The sequence below is a fragment of the Ruditapes philippinarum genome, unplaced genomic scaffold (assembly GCF_026571515.1).
Source record: "Ruditapes philippinarum isolate M1 unplaced genomic scaffold, ASM2657151v2 ctg10701_1_1_1_1, whole genome shotgun sequence".
In the NCBI taxonomy this organism is placed as follows: Eukaryota; Metazoa; Mollusca; class Bivalvia; order Venerida; family Veneridae; genus Ruditapes; species Ruditapes philippinarum.
Genome location: NW_026851641.1, coordinates 34,152 through 49,971, shown reverse-complemented (window position 1 = coordinate 49,971; position 15,820 = coordinate 34,152). Strand labels below are relative to the sequence as shown.

The 15,820-nt window shown below is 35.6% G+C and overlaps 3 protein-coding genes across 3 annotated transcripts; 2 read left to right on the top strand and 1 right to left on the bottom strand.

Annotated features, from left to right (window-relative positions):
* The first annotated feature begins 4,450 nt into the window (after positions 1-4,450).
* Positions 4,451-9,525, top strand: LOC132728100 (uncharacterized). Its single transcript, XM_060713750.1, has 3 exons — positions 4,451-5,041; positions 7,736-7,893; positions 9,361-9,525. Exons 1-2 carry the CDS (start codon positions 4,466-4,468, stop codon positions 7,871-7,873), a joined length of 714 nt encoding a protein of 237 aa, XP_060569733.1. The 5' UTR covers positions 4,451-4,465; the 3' UTR covers positions 7,874-7,893; positions 9,361-9,525.
* A 2,636-nt stretch (positions 9,526-12,161) lies between these two features.
* LOC132728371 (uncharacterized) lies at positions 12,162-14,702 on the top strand. Its single transcript, XM_060714054.1, has 3 exons — positions 12,162-12,597; positions 12,801-12,988; positions 13,842-14,702. The coding sequence occupies exons 1-3, from the start codon at positions 12,441-12,443 to the stop codon at positions 14,355-14,357; spliced, it is 861 nt and encodes a 286-aa protein (XP_060570037.1). The 5' UTR covers positions 12,162-12,440; the 3' UTR covers positions 14,358-14,702.
* Positions 12,606-15,305, bottom strand: LOC132728292 (uncharacterized). The gene is made up of 3 exons (XM_060713958.1): positions 14,798-15,305; positions 14,501-14,616; positions 12,606-13,807 (listed from the first exon to the last, which is right to left on the bottom strand). Exons 1-3 carry the CDS (start codon positions 15,177-15,179, stop codon positions 13,004-13,006), a joined length of 1,302 nt encoding a protein of 433 aa, XP_060569941.1. The 5' UTR covers positions 15,180-15,305; the 3' UTR covers positions 12,606-13,003.
* Positions 15,306-15,820: the final 515 nt, after the last annotated feature.

Here is a 15,820-nt window from a genome sequence, read left to right as displayed (position 1 = left end):
AAGAAAGAAAGAGTGACCAGTGTTCACGATATTGCACGGGTGAGATCGACAATGTACATCATTGACGGAAATTTGTCGATTTTCACCGATTCAATACCGGAAGTTAAACTTATACGATAAAAACTAAACGAAACCGAATAAAAACGCGCGTGCACGATGTTTCCGCTTAAATAAAACTATGGAAATCCACGGCTGCCATTACCATATAATTTCAATCTGTGACATATGTCACGGTTCAAAACTGTTCACTATATAGGGTAGAAGATGTGTAAGCGGCCGGATAGCTCAGTCGGTAGAGCCGCGGTACGGTATTCCGAGGGTCCCGGGTTCGAGTCCCGGTCAGGCTGCACATTTTTCTCACCCCGTGACATTTGGCGCCCAACGTGGGACCGTGACTGATACAGCTCAGAGTTTAATTTACATTGCTCTGTAACTCTGTGAAATTCGAGGACGAATTTCAATATAGCAGGGGAGTATGTCACGGTTCAAAACTGTTCACTATATAGGGGAGAAGATGTGTAAGCGGCCGGATAGCTCAGTCGGTAGAGCCGCGGTACGGTATTCCGAGGGTCCCGGGTTCGAGTCCCGGTCAGGCTGCACATTTTTCTCACCTCGTGACATATAAAATAGATGTAAACAAATTATAGGCAAAAGTTTGCAAATAAAAACTGCATGTTTTATATAACACTATTTAGAAATGAGTAAATAAAAATAGCAAATAAATTTCTTTTTCATGATAAAATATTACCAATGACTTATTAAATTTAGTATGTTTCCAAAAATGTTTGGGAGACATTTGTTTTTTGCCGTTGACGTGTGTCCGTCCGAACAAACATTTTAGGTATATGAGCTAACTAACGGTACACTGGGACAAAAGAGAACAAAGGACTTCATTCCGTAAATAATAGTTAGCTCATAAGGAAACAATAGTTAGCCCACAAGGAAACAAAAGAAAAGTACAATAAAAATAGCTCATAAACCTGAAAAATTGACATGTTCGTCCATTTGTCCGTCTGCATTTGGCTTGTCTGCCCTTCACAGGTCAAACTACTTGTGGGATTTCAACCAAACTTTACAGTTAGTGATCAATGCCATTTGAAGTTGTGCACATCACTGACAGGACAGATTCCACTTTGCTTTAAATAATGGCCGCCAGAGCTGAAAATAAAAAAAATCTTGTCTGGGCTTCATACGTCAAACTACTGGTGGGATTTCAACCAAACTTCACAAGTGATCAGTACCATCCTTAGCTGTGCACATCGTTGGCATGTTCGGCTTCGCTACACAGAATGGCCTCCATAGCTAAAAATATTTTTTTGTCCGGCCTTCATATGTCAAACTACAGGTGAGATTTCAACCAAACTGTACAGGATTGATCAATACTATGCTTAGCTATGCACATCACCGGCATGTTCAGCTTCGCTGCACAAAATGGCCGCCAGAGCTAAAAAAAGAAAAATCTTGTCTGGCCTTCACAGGTCAAACTTCTTGTGAGATTTCAACCAAACTCTACAGGAGTAATCAGTACTATCCCTAGTTGTGCACATCAACGACACATTCTTATTCGCTTCACAAAACAGTCGCAAGTGCTAAAAAATAGAATATTCTCATTAGGCCTTCACAGGTCAAAGTACTAGTGGGATTTCAACCAAATTTTACAGGAATGATCAGAACCATCCTTAGTTTTACAGATCGCCAGCATGTTCCCCCTCGCTGCAAAAAATGGCTGCCAGAGCTAAAAATAGAAAAGTCTTGTCAGACATCCACAGGTCACAATACTGGTGGGATTTCAACATTAACTTCACATGAGTGATCATTACCATCCATAGCTGTGCACATCACCGGCACTTTCCGCTTCATTGCACAAAATGGCCGCCAGAGCTAAAAAAAGAAAAATCTTGTCTGGCCTTCACAGGTCAAACTACTTGTGGGATTTCAACCAAACTCTACAGGAGTATTCAGTACCATCCTTTGTTGTGCACATCACCGACACGTTCCACTTTGCTTCACAAAACAGCCACAAGAGTTAAAAATAGAATTTTTTTTATTCGGCCTTCACAGGTCAAAGTACTAGTGGGATTTCAACCAAATTTTACAGGAGTGATCAGAACCATCCTTAGTTTTACAGATCGCCAGTATGTTCCCCTTCGCTGCAAAAAATGACTGCCAGAGCTAAAAATAGAAAAGTCTTGTCAGACATCCACAGGTCACACTGCTTGTGGGATTTCAACATTAACTTCACAGGAGTGTTCAGTACCCACCATAGCTATGCACATCACCGGCATGTTTCGCTTATCTGCACAAAATGGCCACCAGAGCTAAAAATAGAAAAGTCTTGTACGGCCTTCAAAGGTCAAACTACTGGTGGGATTTCAACCAAATTTTACAGGAGTGATCAGTATCATCCTTAGTTGTGCATATCGCCAGCATGTTTCGCTCCATTGCACAAAATGGCCGCAAGAGCTTTAAATAGAATATTCTTATTCGGCCTTCACAGGTCAAACTACTAGTGGGATTTCAACCAAACTCTACAAGAGTGATCAAAACCCTCCTTAGTTGTACATATTGCCAGCATGTTCCCCTTCGCTGCACAAAATGGCCACCAGAGCTAAAAATTAAAAAAATCTTGTCCGACATTCACAGGTAGGAGTTATCAGTACCATCCTTAGTTTTGCACATCTCCAGCACATTCTGCTCCCTGCTGTACAAAATGACTGCCAGAGCTAAAAATAAAAAAAATCTTGTCTGGCCTCCACAGGTCAAACTACTGGTTGAATTTCAACCAAACTAAGGAGTGATCAGTACCATCCCTAGTTGTGCACATCACCAGCATGTTCCGCTACACTGCACAAAGTGACCGCCAGAGTTTAAAAAAGAAAAATCTTGTCCAGTCTTCACAGGTCAAACTAATTGTGGGATTTCAATCAATCTTTACAGGAGTAATCAGTACCATCCTTAGTTGTGCACATCACCCGCATGTTCCGATTTGCTGAATAAAATGGCCGCCAGAGCTATAAATAGAAAAATCTTATCCATCTTTCATAGGTGGAATTTCAATGAAACTTCACATCAGTGACCATACATAGTTTTGGGAGAAATATGTTTTTTGTGACAAAAACCCTTCTAGTTTTCATTATTTTCAAACAAATAAGATACAGTTAATCATATATGCTGATATTTACTACCTGTGAAAAAAAGTTAACTAAAATAATTAAATTAATAAAAAAAATCATACTTTGATACATATTTGGTATATTTTATTTGAACGAGAAATGTCATTTTTTAATAAAACTTCCTAATTTTGAATAATGAATTTCAAAAATATACTTTCAACAAGTATTCTCTTAATGTCTGTGATACAAATGTTATAATAATAATTATTGAAAATAATGCTTTAAACACTTTGAAATAATGTTTCATAAACAATAAGACAAAAAGATGTAAATGAATTGTAAACGTTTTGAAAAACAACCAGGCCCCATCCCCCACATATGATGCAAAAATAAATTGGTATGATCATGCCACTTGTGGTTAAACCTGGATTATTATAGTTATCGGCCACATCCAGTATGGTAGCATTAACAGGTGTAATGGTATGCCGCAAGACAGTATATCATAACTGTTTCCACTCTGTATGGTTCATGGTACATTAACATAACGCCCATACGCTAAGACACGTACAGCTTTTTATAACTATTTTCAAGGGAAGTAATTATTTCAGTAAAAATAGCAGACAATGAATATGAATCTGTTTCAGTAAGTTTTAAGTCTGAAATATGGAGGCCAGACAGGCCTCAAGAAATTCACTTGCCCGTTCTAATTTACAAGTAGAAGTTTCGGGTCGGTAAGAAAAAAATCAAAGTCGCCCGACAGGGCTTGAAAGATGCTACCTATCGAACTGATGTTTCTCTAAATATCTAATATAAATAAAGTTACTTGGTAAAAAAAATCAAACTGCAGACACCATTTATATTGTAATACATGTAGATCTACTGTTAAACGGAAACAAAATTCCTGCAATGATAATGACCAAATTATATATTGTACTGATGATTGTCGGCATGCCTCTTTGATGAGATAAAAGGTATGTCAGGTCTTTTGAACTTTGTCAAAATAAATTTATTAAATGACTTTGTGTAATTTTTATTTCAGCAAGTCTACTGTATACCGTATAAGTACTATTTTCTGCGGGAACTTTATTTCTGCTATTTCTGCGGTTCATAACGACACCGCAGATTTAAAAACCGCAAATGTTAAGCCTTTTCGTATGTATATGTCGTAATATTGTTTTTTTCAACTACGCACAAATTGTTAAAGGTGATTTTTTGTAATCACAATTTGTCTGGTGTCTATCATCCGTCCGTGCGTCATTCAGATGGTTACAAAACTCTTTAGTCTAAACAATTTATATAAAATTTGAACAAAATGTTTTGTTTGTTTGATAAGATATAGGTAGTTTATCAGGATGGCACATCAACTTCAGTTAGAGAAGAAAAACTACAGACAGTGGGTAAAGGCTGGTCTAGGACTTGGATATTTAAAAGAGGGACTGGTACCATTCTGTAATGACATAGCAGATCAACAACATAAGGATATCTTACAGAACATTCGGTTTACAAAATCATTACCATCAACTGCGACGTGTGGCAGCTGTCAAGTTGATACTCTCAAGCCAGACCATAAGCCAGCAGGGAATGCTGGAAACAAAGTTTGTCCTCTTGGGCAAGTAAGATGCAGCTGTTGCTTTACTAAGGGCAAAACTGCTTGTCCAAACAACATATGTGGCGCCATCTATGACTTTATTGTGCAAAATCAAGCATCTTCACCACCTTCTCCTAACTGGAAAAACAGCGATGCTCAACAGTGGTCGGTAGACCCTTGGAGCATTTGTCAGTGTTTTATAAATGCTCCAGGGTACGAGCACAAGCAATCTGCTAGTGAAACTGATTGTACTGGGTTATTACACCTATTGATAAATAACCAGTATTTTCATAGCCACATCGCATGCGATTTCACAGAAACAAACAACCTGTTTTCAAAGGTAAATCATTAATAAAAGTCTTTAATTTATACTTTATCAGCCTCTATTGTAATGTTAGCATCAAAGTTAAAAAGGGAAAATAACTATGAAGGTTATAAAGTAAGTCACCACTTTAATTATTCACAACAAATTTATAAAAAACAAAATCACCAATCATTTTTTGTCCGTCTGTCCGTCTGTCCGCACTCACAGGAGAGTAATTATGTGGCTAGAGGGACAATAGGTAACTGTTCTTTCTCTTTGATGTCATTCATTCCGTAATGATTTTATGTGGCTATTTTCTTTTGTGTGGCTAAAAAGAACAATAGAGAGAACAATAGAGTAGCCACATAATTACTGTCCAGTGAGAACGTCCGTCTGTCTGTCACAAAACTTGTCCGGACTACTCCTCATAAACTTCTGGTGCAATTTCATCCAAACATTACAGGAATGATCAGTACCAAGTCTAGTTGTGCATATTGTCATAATTTTCCGGTTCAATGATTTTTGTCAGAGTTATGGCCCTTTAATGATTTTTATTTTTAAAGATTGTCCGGGCTACTTCTCTTATACCACTAATGCATTTTCAATGAAACTTTACAGGATTGATCTGTAGCTCAAGTCCTTGCGCATATTGCACGGGTTTTCCGGTTGAATGATATTTGGCCGAGTTATGGCCCTTTGATAAAAAAGGTATTATTTTCTGTGTGTTGCTAGATACACAAAAGCTTGTCCAGACTACTCGTCATAAACTGCTGGTGCAATTTCATCCAAACTTTACAGGAATGATCAGTACCAAGTCTAGTTGTGCACTGTCTGTCTGTCTGTCCGTCTGTCACAAAACTTGTCCCAACATGAAATTGGCCATTATGAGGCGACACATGTGATCACTGATCACTCTTGTTGGTGCAAAATTTGATGTAACAATTCAAGAGGCTTGTGGATAATATATACTGTTAACATGTACAAGTGTAGATTTGTAATTAGAATTTTTTGTATACAGGCTATTTTTCCCCTATCCCATGGGTCCATATAAAGGCCCCATTCCAAAATATTTTTTTTTTTCAATCCAAAAAAAAAGAAATTCTCAATCCGAGGTCTTTGATTTGAAAAAAAAGGTACCTTATTTTTATGCCCCCGAAAGGAGGCATGGAATAATCGCACAGTCTGTCTGTCAGTCTGTCACACTTCATTCTTGTCCAGACTGTAACTTTGCCATACATTGAGTGATTTTTAAATAACTTTGCAAAAATGTCTACCACATCAAGATGATGTGTCATGTCCAAGAAACACGTCCCTACCTCAAAGGTCAAGGTCACACTTTCATTTTGAAGTTTCACATTATAGCAATTGGAGTAAATAGATATATACATTTGTGTCCGGACTGTAACTTTGTCATGCCTCAAATTATTTTAGAATAACTACATAATTTTTTAAGCATAAATGTCTACCACATAAAGACGATATGTCACGTCTGACAATTACGTCTCTACCTCAAAGGTCAAAGTCACACTAACATTTTAAAGTTTCACAGTATCACAATAAGAATTATTATTATTAATTAATAGTAGACACAATCGTGTCTCGGCTGTAACTTTTTCATGCATGAAAGGATTTTAAAATAACTTGGCATAAATGTCTTCAACATCAAGACGATGTGTCGCATCCAATAATCACGTCCCTACCTCAAAGGTCAGGGTCACACTACCATTTTGAAGTTTACTTTATCACAATTAGAGTAAATAGCTACACACATTTGTGTCCGGACTACAACTTTGTCATGTATCGAAGGATTTTAAAATAACTTGGCATAAATGTCTACCACATCAAGAAGACATGTCGCGTCCAAGACCCACGTCCCTACCTTCAAGGTCAAGGTCACACTTATAGTTTGAAGGTACTCTTTCCCTCGAGGAGAGTTTGAAGATACACATTCATGCCCGGACTGTAACTTTGTCATGCATGGAAGTAGTTTAAAATAGCTTGGCACAAATGTCTTCCACATCAAGACAGTGTGTCGCGGCTAAGGCTCATGTCTGTGTGTCCCCACTTACACAAGAATCATGTCCAGACTGTATCTTTGTCATGCATTTGAAATAATTTGGCACAAATGTCTATCTCATAACAACATTTTGTTGTGTCCAGAAACCACGTCTCTTCTTCAAAGGTCAATGTCACTCTTATATTTTGAAGGTTCATGCTATCACAATTACAGATTACAGGTACAATAATACAAAGAACAATATTCAGCTATCAGTTACTTTCATTCTCTGTTCTTTTCATAATACTGCATGCTTAAGAAACATTTTCGGGGGCATTCGTCACTTGGGTGACACTGCTTTTGTTGTATTTGGTGTCGAGGTCTTGGACGTTTTGGAAATCTTTTAATTTCTGATCAGTTTCAACAAGATTTATTTAGCTCGTTCAAAGAATTTTAACATCTTGAATGCTGGCATATTTTTACCAAATGATAAATTTCACAATTATTTTTCCCACAAATTGAAAAGAAAATTAAGAGACAGTTATACCAAATTTGCCAATTGTAGCATTTTTCCAAAATATAGGAAAAAGGCCTGGTACAATGCATGATTGCATCTTATATGTAGTTTAGTACAAAAACAATTTACAACAAAACAATTTTTATTGCTTTTTAAGCACAGTATATTTGTGCAACAATAGAACAATAGTGAACTTAATGTGTTTTCTATCTAATAGGTTCGTCAGTACAGGAATGATATTTTTCACTCAAGCAGTATGGAATTAGAAGAAAGTGAGGCAAATTCTTATATTGACCATATGATAAAAGTTTTACATGATGGTAAGGAGCTATTACAACGATCAGATACCCAATAGCGGTGAAGAAACTTCAAGATGTAAAGTTGAAATTATAGTGAATTATGTCAGTTTGAAATCTTTATGGACTTAACATATTATGATTTAAGATAACACAAGTCTGAGTCAAAATTTAGGACAAAGTTTAGGTAACAAAGTTTGAACTGGTAAATTATAGTCAAATTCAAAAGAAAATTTCCTTAAGTTAATTGATAAAGTCACATAAAAAATACATAATTATGTACCTTTAAACTGTTAAAATATAAAGAAAAGAGATCTAATTGATTAGCACAGAGTAACTTAGGAAATCCGGAACTTCTTAAATCATCAGAAAAATCAGAAAAACTTCTAAAATCCAAACAATTTTCAGGTTTCCGAAATTTGATATAATTCATACCTTTGAATTTCAGGACTTCTAAATTCCAAACAATTTTGTGTTAAAATTGAAAAATATCAATAAAATATTTATTTCCAATTATATCAAAAAATAGAAAAAGGATGTGAAGGTTCATAAGACTTGAGATAATAAAACCTGCAAAACATTTGTATCTTCCAATTAGCTATGACCTGTATAATTCATACCTCTGAATTTTCGTACTTTTAAATTGTGAACTTCAAACTACTTTGCAAAATGTAAATATCTGCCAATTTGCTTTGAAAACCATATATATTGACCCCTTAACCAGCCAAGCATATCAAACCCTTGATTTAAGTGTGGAATTAAGATACTGAGAAGTATAATACGTATCCCCGAACCATCTAAAAATTCGAGTTTTTCGGTAAGTCTCATGTTACACTGAAATAGATGTAGAAATAAACAAAAGTAAGAAAATATAGGCTGATAGCCAGGCCCCGTGTTCACAAAGATTTAAAGATCAGGATCAAGATCAGGATCAAATTTAAAAACTCAAATATTCTCCAGTATTTATTCTCTTAGATTGAATTTTCAGTATAAACTTGATAAAACTGGACTTGAAATAGCACGTTTATGAAATTTTAGAATGAATTTATTGTTTTTTTTTTACAAGAAATAGTTATTTTACAGTTGATCCAAATTTTGATCTTAATCCTAAAATTGATCCTCATTTTGATCCGTTTATTTTTGCATTTGTTCTCTTATTTCTTGATTTTATCCCATAATTGGATGGTTTCTTTGCAAATAAGCAATTATATATATTTTGAATATGTTCCATTTGTTTCTAGCATAATACGGTCAGTTTTAGTTTTATAAAACAATGAAAATAAAATCAGGATCAACTGATCCTGATATTTTCTTTGTGAACACGGGGCCAGATACCTATACCAAACACCCTGATATAAAAGAAGAATTAAGAAGTCCACTTAAACGTGTGAGAGTTAAAATAACTTAAAGAGCACTTCAGATAATTTTGAAATAAAGTTTGACCTTATATAATAGTATATAATATGTTGTGAAGAAAATAACTATTATAAATTCGTTAGCTACATTTGTTTCTCTAAAAGAAAATATAACAATTTTTTTTCATCAGCTGAAGAAGAAAGACTTCATTATTACAACTGAAGGGTTTGAAGAAATTCTTAGACAAATCAAGGAAGAAATGGAAAATGCTCCAACTAAAGAAGAATATGAGGAGCTCAAAAATAAACTTGAAACACAGATGTCCAAACTGAAAGAGGTAAATCTTCAAGTTTCAATTGTTTGTTTCCAGTTAATATACCAGTACATGTATTACTTACATTCATGATTTTAAGAGAACTAATTTTTGTATGGCAGACCGGTATTTTTAGCTTGTCAAGGCACGCAGAAAGGTTAGCAATCTATGTGAAATCATGATGCCAGTTGTCTATTGTTACAAGGGATGATAAAATTTAACCGGATTAATAACTTGTACATATTGAATGCATTTGCATAAAAATACAGATTATAAATTGGAGTATATCCCCTACATAATAGAAAAAAAAACAAAAACATTATCAGTTATAAAAGTTATGCTGTTAAAAGCATCTAGAGAAATCCGATGTACGGTATGACCTTAAAATTAGATGATTAACGACATCACAAGCGTATTGTACTATATGGAGCAATTTTCTCATTCTGGAAGTAGGCCCATGCATGTTCCTTAGATCTTTGATGCATGCAAAACCACTGGGATTATACCCTAAAGGTTTGAACCATCTGATATTCCTTTTGATTTTTAAATAGGCTTTTCAAGTAAATTTTGACTGTAAGAAAATGGTGGCTTATGTTTGAGACAGACTTGTTTTCGAGGCAGCTTCTTATCAGATATTTAGGGTATATCTCTCTAATGAATTATAATTAGGGATGGCAACGAGTAACCGGTTAACCGAGTACTCGATCGAACGTCCGAATATGGGTTAACAAAATTGATATTCGATTACTCGGAAAAAATGTATAATTTCTATTTTATTTTCTATTTAGACAGTTTGGTGTATCCAATTAGTTAAAAAATTCGGTGATGTGCATATACCTTCATAAATACCTGTTAAATGCAATCACAACTTTCTTGCAGAGGTGCGAAAATGATACCATAAATTTAATGAGGCGATCAACAGTTTGACACGCGCACATGTGTCGCTTACGTCATCCGGCCTCTTATGATATTTAGTAACCTTTAATTGTGTAACACAATGCAGTTTGTACCCGAATCTTGTTTTAAGGTAACATTTTTGAAAACAACAAAGGGCCGTATTGCTATTATGATATAATAATTAAGGTACATGTAGTATTTAGACCCGGTTAAACTTTTGTTGCCGCCGATCAGTCTATTTTATTACAAGAAGAAACAGATGTTACAACTGCTAAACATGTTTTAAACTTGATATGGCATTAATTAAAATGTTCTAAAGTATAATGTCGTTGGTTTAATTTTTATTAATTTGTCTCCTTTGCAGTCTTATCTATAGTTACGAATTCTATGAATGTAAATAGAAAACAAAAGTAGCATGCGGACGGTGTTGATATTGTGTGATAAACTTTGAAGATCATTGGAAATCGTCCGAGTAACCGAGTACTCGATCGGAAAAATGACCGAGTACTCGAGTATTAATTTTGGTATTCGTTGCCATCCCTAATTATAATATATCTAAGGAAATAATTTTGCTGAATGATAATGTATCATACATACAAGAAAATAATTAGATAATACAACTCAGAAAAGAATTCTCATTATTTGACGGGTTGCACAGGTGCCAATCCGGGCTATAGTATGGTGAATGTCGGGCGGCGGGCGGGCGGGGTAAATATTTTCGTGACAATTTTCACAGCAACAACTTACTACAGCCATTTGATATTTGGTATACAGCATTAACACATGGTCCCATAATGTGGGAGTTGATTTCAGATATGTCCCTTATCCACTTCCTGTTTGCCGACTTGGATAAATTTTCAACATTAATGGTCAGTGGAAGGAAATTGTCGTAACAGTTTCCTCAGCAACTACTTATCACACCTCTTGATATTTGGTATACAGCATTATCACGTGGTCCCATAAGGTGGGATTTGAATTCAGGTCTGTTGCTTATCCACTTCCTGTTTGCCGACTTGGATAAATTTTCAACATTAATGATCAATGGTAGGAAATTGTCTTATCAGTTTTCTAAGCAAGTACCTATCACAGCTTCTTGATATTTGGTATAAAGCATTAAGTCATAGGCCTAGAACCTGTGATTTGATTTCCGATCTGTCGCTTATCCACTTCCTGTTTTCTGACTTAAATCATACATGCCATAATTTTAGACTCATTTCCGGGACACTTTTCATTTGGAGGTGGGGCATTGATCAGCAAAGTTAACATATTTTTTTATTTATTTCATTTTTAATTTACATAGTGGCATACAACCTATATTACCGGTATTTACAAATTGCAAATTTCATGACACTATAAACAAGACAAAATGTCAATAATTATTAACAGTTTTTCTATCTTTTATAAAGTATTTAGGCGTCGTTAATTCTATCAGTAACATAATAGAATAAAGCTATGTTAAGTAAAGGACAATTAGGCATGTCGTTTACCTGAAACATTCACTGAATCCTGTAGATTTCATCACCTCATATTTAGCGGTAATTTTCACGGTTTTTTGACCACTTATATCTGCCTGCAGGCGGATTAAATTTATGTTGGCCAGTTGTTAAGTAATAGTTATAGTACATGAAACGAGTTAGTTACAAGGATATAACGCTGGCTGGGGCGACATCAAGAGGTGTTTTGCTAAAACAATGTCGAGTACATTAGGCCGAGACAATTTTTTTTTGCAGAAACATCCCGAGATGTCGCCCCAGCCTGTGTTATAACCCCATTACTAAAGGGCTCAACAGACGGTAGGATTTTGAAGTACAACACCAATTAAAACTAAGATGTAAAGACAAATCTTAATGTGTGAAGGCTACTATTTCTTGATTTCGGAAACCTCATGTCAAGATGTAAGGGATAGGACATGTTCTATTTTGAAAATCTTGCCGTACAGTTTTCTCCAGACCTCCCGCATTGACAAGTAACAGATTACCAAATTATCTGCTGATAATGGGTTTAATGAATGAAATTCCAGAACAATTAGGGCTAAAATGTAAACAAAGTTGTGAATAAAAATGGCGCAGTGGAGTAAAGAAGATGTTGAAAAACTCATTGAACTTTTTCATGCAGAACCGGATTTATGGGATATTAAAAGTGCAAATTACTCTAAAAAAGATTATAGGTTGAGGAGTTTGGAAACTGTAAAGGAGGGGTTAGAAGATAAATACACAGGTGAATATTATTATTTTTTATGTTTTTATTACACTGGTACATTTGTAATACTACTTACATTTTAAAAGTCTAATTAAATATCATTTAATATCATTCCTAAACAATGCTAATGTAATTGTCGTTTTATATGTAATTTGTAATTTAATATGTAATATTGAATACTGATTTGGCAAAAATCATACAGGTGTTTCATTACATTTCAGTGGAAGAAATCAATACCAAAATTAAGCACATTCGCTCTTACTATGCAAAGGAACTGGCTAAAGTAAGAAAATCGACAAAAAGTGGGGCAGGGACTGATGATGTTTACAAAAGCAAGTGGTCTCACTTTGAGAGTCTTGATGTTTTTCTCCATTGTCAGATAACACCACGACAGTCTTTAAGCAACATGGTAAGAAGAAAATTTTTAAGCTAACTCCCATTGCCATGGTACTTGTCCATTTGTATTGAAATAGTCACAAAATTCATCTCTGACATTACGGGCATCTGTTGAATTTCTATTTCCCGACTGTTGTGCACAATTAGAAACTGAATTAGGTCTTGTCTCGTTTCTCCATTCCCCAGGCCTTTCATCCTCATCAAAACTTCCTGGAGGAGTGTACAAATTCCTTGAAGATTGTTTCGCCCTGAGAAAATTGTGAAGGGCACACACTGCAAGCACAACAAAACATGCCTTTGCTGGTTCTAAGGATATAGGCCGCTGGAAAATTCTAAATCGGCTTGTCAAGATTCCAAACACATTTTCTGATATTCGTCTAGCTCTTGACAGTCTGTAGTTAAAAATCCTTTTGTCAACATTAAGCTGTCTGTTAGGATAAGGTTTCAAAAGGTAATTCTTTAAAGGGAAAGCATCATCTCCAACAATGACATAGGGAACACTCACATCTCTGCCAGGCAAAGGTTTAGGAGGTGGAACTCCGAGTTGATTAATTTCAAGCAGTTCATACAGCTTGGAATTGCAAAAAACTCCACTGTCATTTGACCTCCCTGCACTGCCTACGTCAACATACAAGAAGTTGTAATCTGCATCAACAATAGCTAATAAAATGACACTGAAAAAATGTTTGTAATTGTAATACAGTGATCCGCTGTTTGCTGGGCACTTTATAGACACATGTTTACCATCTATAGCACCAATGCAATTTGGGAATTGCCACCTTTCATCAAAACGAGTTGCAATATGTTGCCATTCTTGTTGCGTGTCTGGTACCTGCAAAGTAAATAAAAACAATTTTTTATTTCAGGACTCACAGACTGAAGAACAAGACGAAGATCAGACTGATGATAGAGAGACTGTGGAGACAGAAGATAACCAGAATTCTGGCACTTCTAAACTAAAGAGGCAGAAAACTGGTCCATCCGCTGTAATGGCTGAAGCCGTTTCTGTGTTATCCCAGCTTAAAAATAACATGGGTCAAAGAACACCGAGAACTGATGTTCCGAATGAAGAAGACGAAGATTCAGTTTTTGGGAAATACTTAGTAAATGAGCTCAGGAAAATTAAGAACCCTTCAGTTAAAAATGCTGTACGGCTGAAACTTCAAACAGTAATTTTTGATGCCCAGGGGGAGCATACGAGGCTACCAGTTCAAGATTCTGGACGTAGCACTGCAACTCAACGGATATGGAGACCTCTGAGCCCACAGACACCTTCACTTCAGTCAGGGGTGCAAAGAAGTTCAAGTCTCCCTTCATTCAATGACAGTGATTCAAATGAATTTTCTCAACCGCCATACAATTACATTTACACTAACCTTTAAACATCCAACACCCAACCAGAGATATCAGCAAAGTAGCTTATATAATTTTGTCAGCTTCAAAAATGTTCACTTGCAATTAAACTGCTTTTATATAATGTACAAATAAATACAAGTGATAGAACATATCAATAGAAAATAATTACCTTCAGATATGTGTTTCTAAGAACATTGTATATTGCCTGGCAAGTTTCTGGGATAATCTCTGAGACAGTAGTCAAAGGAATTCTGTAGAGGTATTGAAGTGTTGTATAACTGTCACCTATGCAAAAGTATGAAATAATCAATAATCAATATCTAGTACATAATATGTATTACTATTATTCTTAATAAAGTTTAACAAATCAATATCACATTATATGTATTATTTATACCAATTGTTTTACTTAAATAGGTATATTAAATAATAATGGAATAATAAAGAAAATAAGAAAATTAATAACCTGTAGCAAGAAAACGTAGTGTCAGGGCTAACCGCTCTGCTGGAGAAATTGAATTCCTCATTAAGGTGTCCTTCTTTTTGATAAGTGGAGTCACAAGATCTAACAACTCGGAAAACGCAGCTTTGTCCATTCTCACAAAATTCTTATATGAATGTGGGTCCTCCTGACTCAGCTCTTCCATAAGTGCATGGTAAGCCCCCAATTGCTCCCTCCTTGCTATCCATGGCCGGACCCATTGTCTACCTCTTAAACGATCTCTCCTTAGTTGGTTAATACCAGCAATTATAACAATAACACATATTCCAGTAATAATATTGTCAAAATCCTGCAAAGTATCCATTTTGGAGGGAAATGTTATTAGGTGGGAAACGTGATGATTCATACGATATAGAATTACCTAGAATTACCGTCTGAATGCAGGTGTTGTATTAATTTGAAAACTGTACATCTTATCTATAATTGATGCTGTACATTTAAACCCTATCGTCTGTTGAGGCCTTAACATAGTTCAAATAAAGCACTTAAAACGAAACATTATGAAAAGATGATAAAGATAGAATTGCAAATGGAAAATCGATATTCTGGGTATTCTGAGCCCAATTTGAGTTTAAAAAAAAAAGAATTTAAAAAAAAAAGAAGAAAAAAACGTTTTTAATAACTGCGACTTTAAGACGATCATACCGATCAAGCCAGGATCTGAGAAAGTATTGGATCGGGGCGGATCGGAGCGGACCGGCCTGAAAATTGACGGGTTGGACCGGCCTCAAAATTGAGCAATTTGGCAAATTATGGTCTTCATTGCAACCGTACTACGATGCTCCCACGTCCAACGCGCTGCTGACACGCTACTACGATGTTACGCAGACCTAGTACGCCGATATCGCTACGGTGGTGCCGACCATATTACGTTTGCACTACGCTTCTTATACGATTTCGGCGATGATGTTTATATATCTTGCATTTCAAACATTATATTTGACATTTTGCCATACTTCAAAATGAACTGACGTATCAATGCTGATC

What these genes read in the sequence shown, in the direction of transcription:
- LOC132728100 (XM_060713750.1), top strand. Translation starts at nt 4,466, where the DNA reads ATGGCACATCAACTTCAGTTAGAGAAGAAAAACTACAGACAGTGGGTA. An exon ending in CAAACAACCTGTTTTCAAAG is followed by an intron (nt 5,042 to 7,735) that starts GTAAATCATTAA and finishes TCTATCTAATAG; the next exon opens with GTTCGTCAGTACAGGAATGA.
- LOC132728292 (XM_060713958.1), bottom strand. Translation starts at nt 15,179, where the DNA reads ATGAATCATCACGTTTCCCACCTAATAACATTTCCCTCCAAAATGGAT. An exon ending in ACTACGTTTTCTTGCTACAG is followed by an intron (nt 14,617 to 14,797) that starts GTTATTAATTTT and finishes ACTTTTGCATAG; the next exon opens with GTGACAGTTATACAACACTT. An exon ending in TTAGAAACACATATCTGAAG is followed by an intron (nt 13,808 to 14,500) that starts GTAATTATTTTC and finishes TTTACTTTGCAG; the next exon opens with GTACCAGACACGCAACAAGA.
- LOC132728371 (XM_060714054.1), top strand. Translation starts at nt 12,441, where the DNA reads ATGGCGCAGTGGAGTAAAGAAGATGTTGAAAAACTCATTGAACTTTTT. An exon ending in GTTAGAAGATAAATACACAG is followed by an intron (nt 12,598 to 12,800) that starts GTGAATATTATT and finishes ATTACATTTCAG; the next exon opens with TGGAAGAAATCAATACCAAA. An exon ending in GACAGTCTTTAAGCAACATG is followed by an intron (nt 12,989 to 13,841) that starts GTAAGAAGAAAA and finishes TTTTTATTTCAG; the next exon opens with GACTCACAGACTGAAGAACA.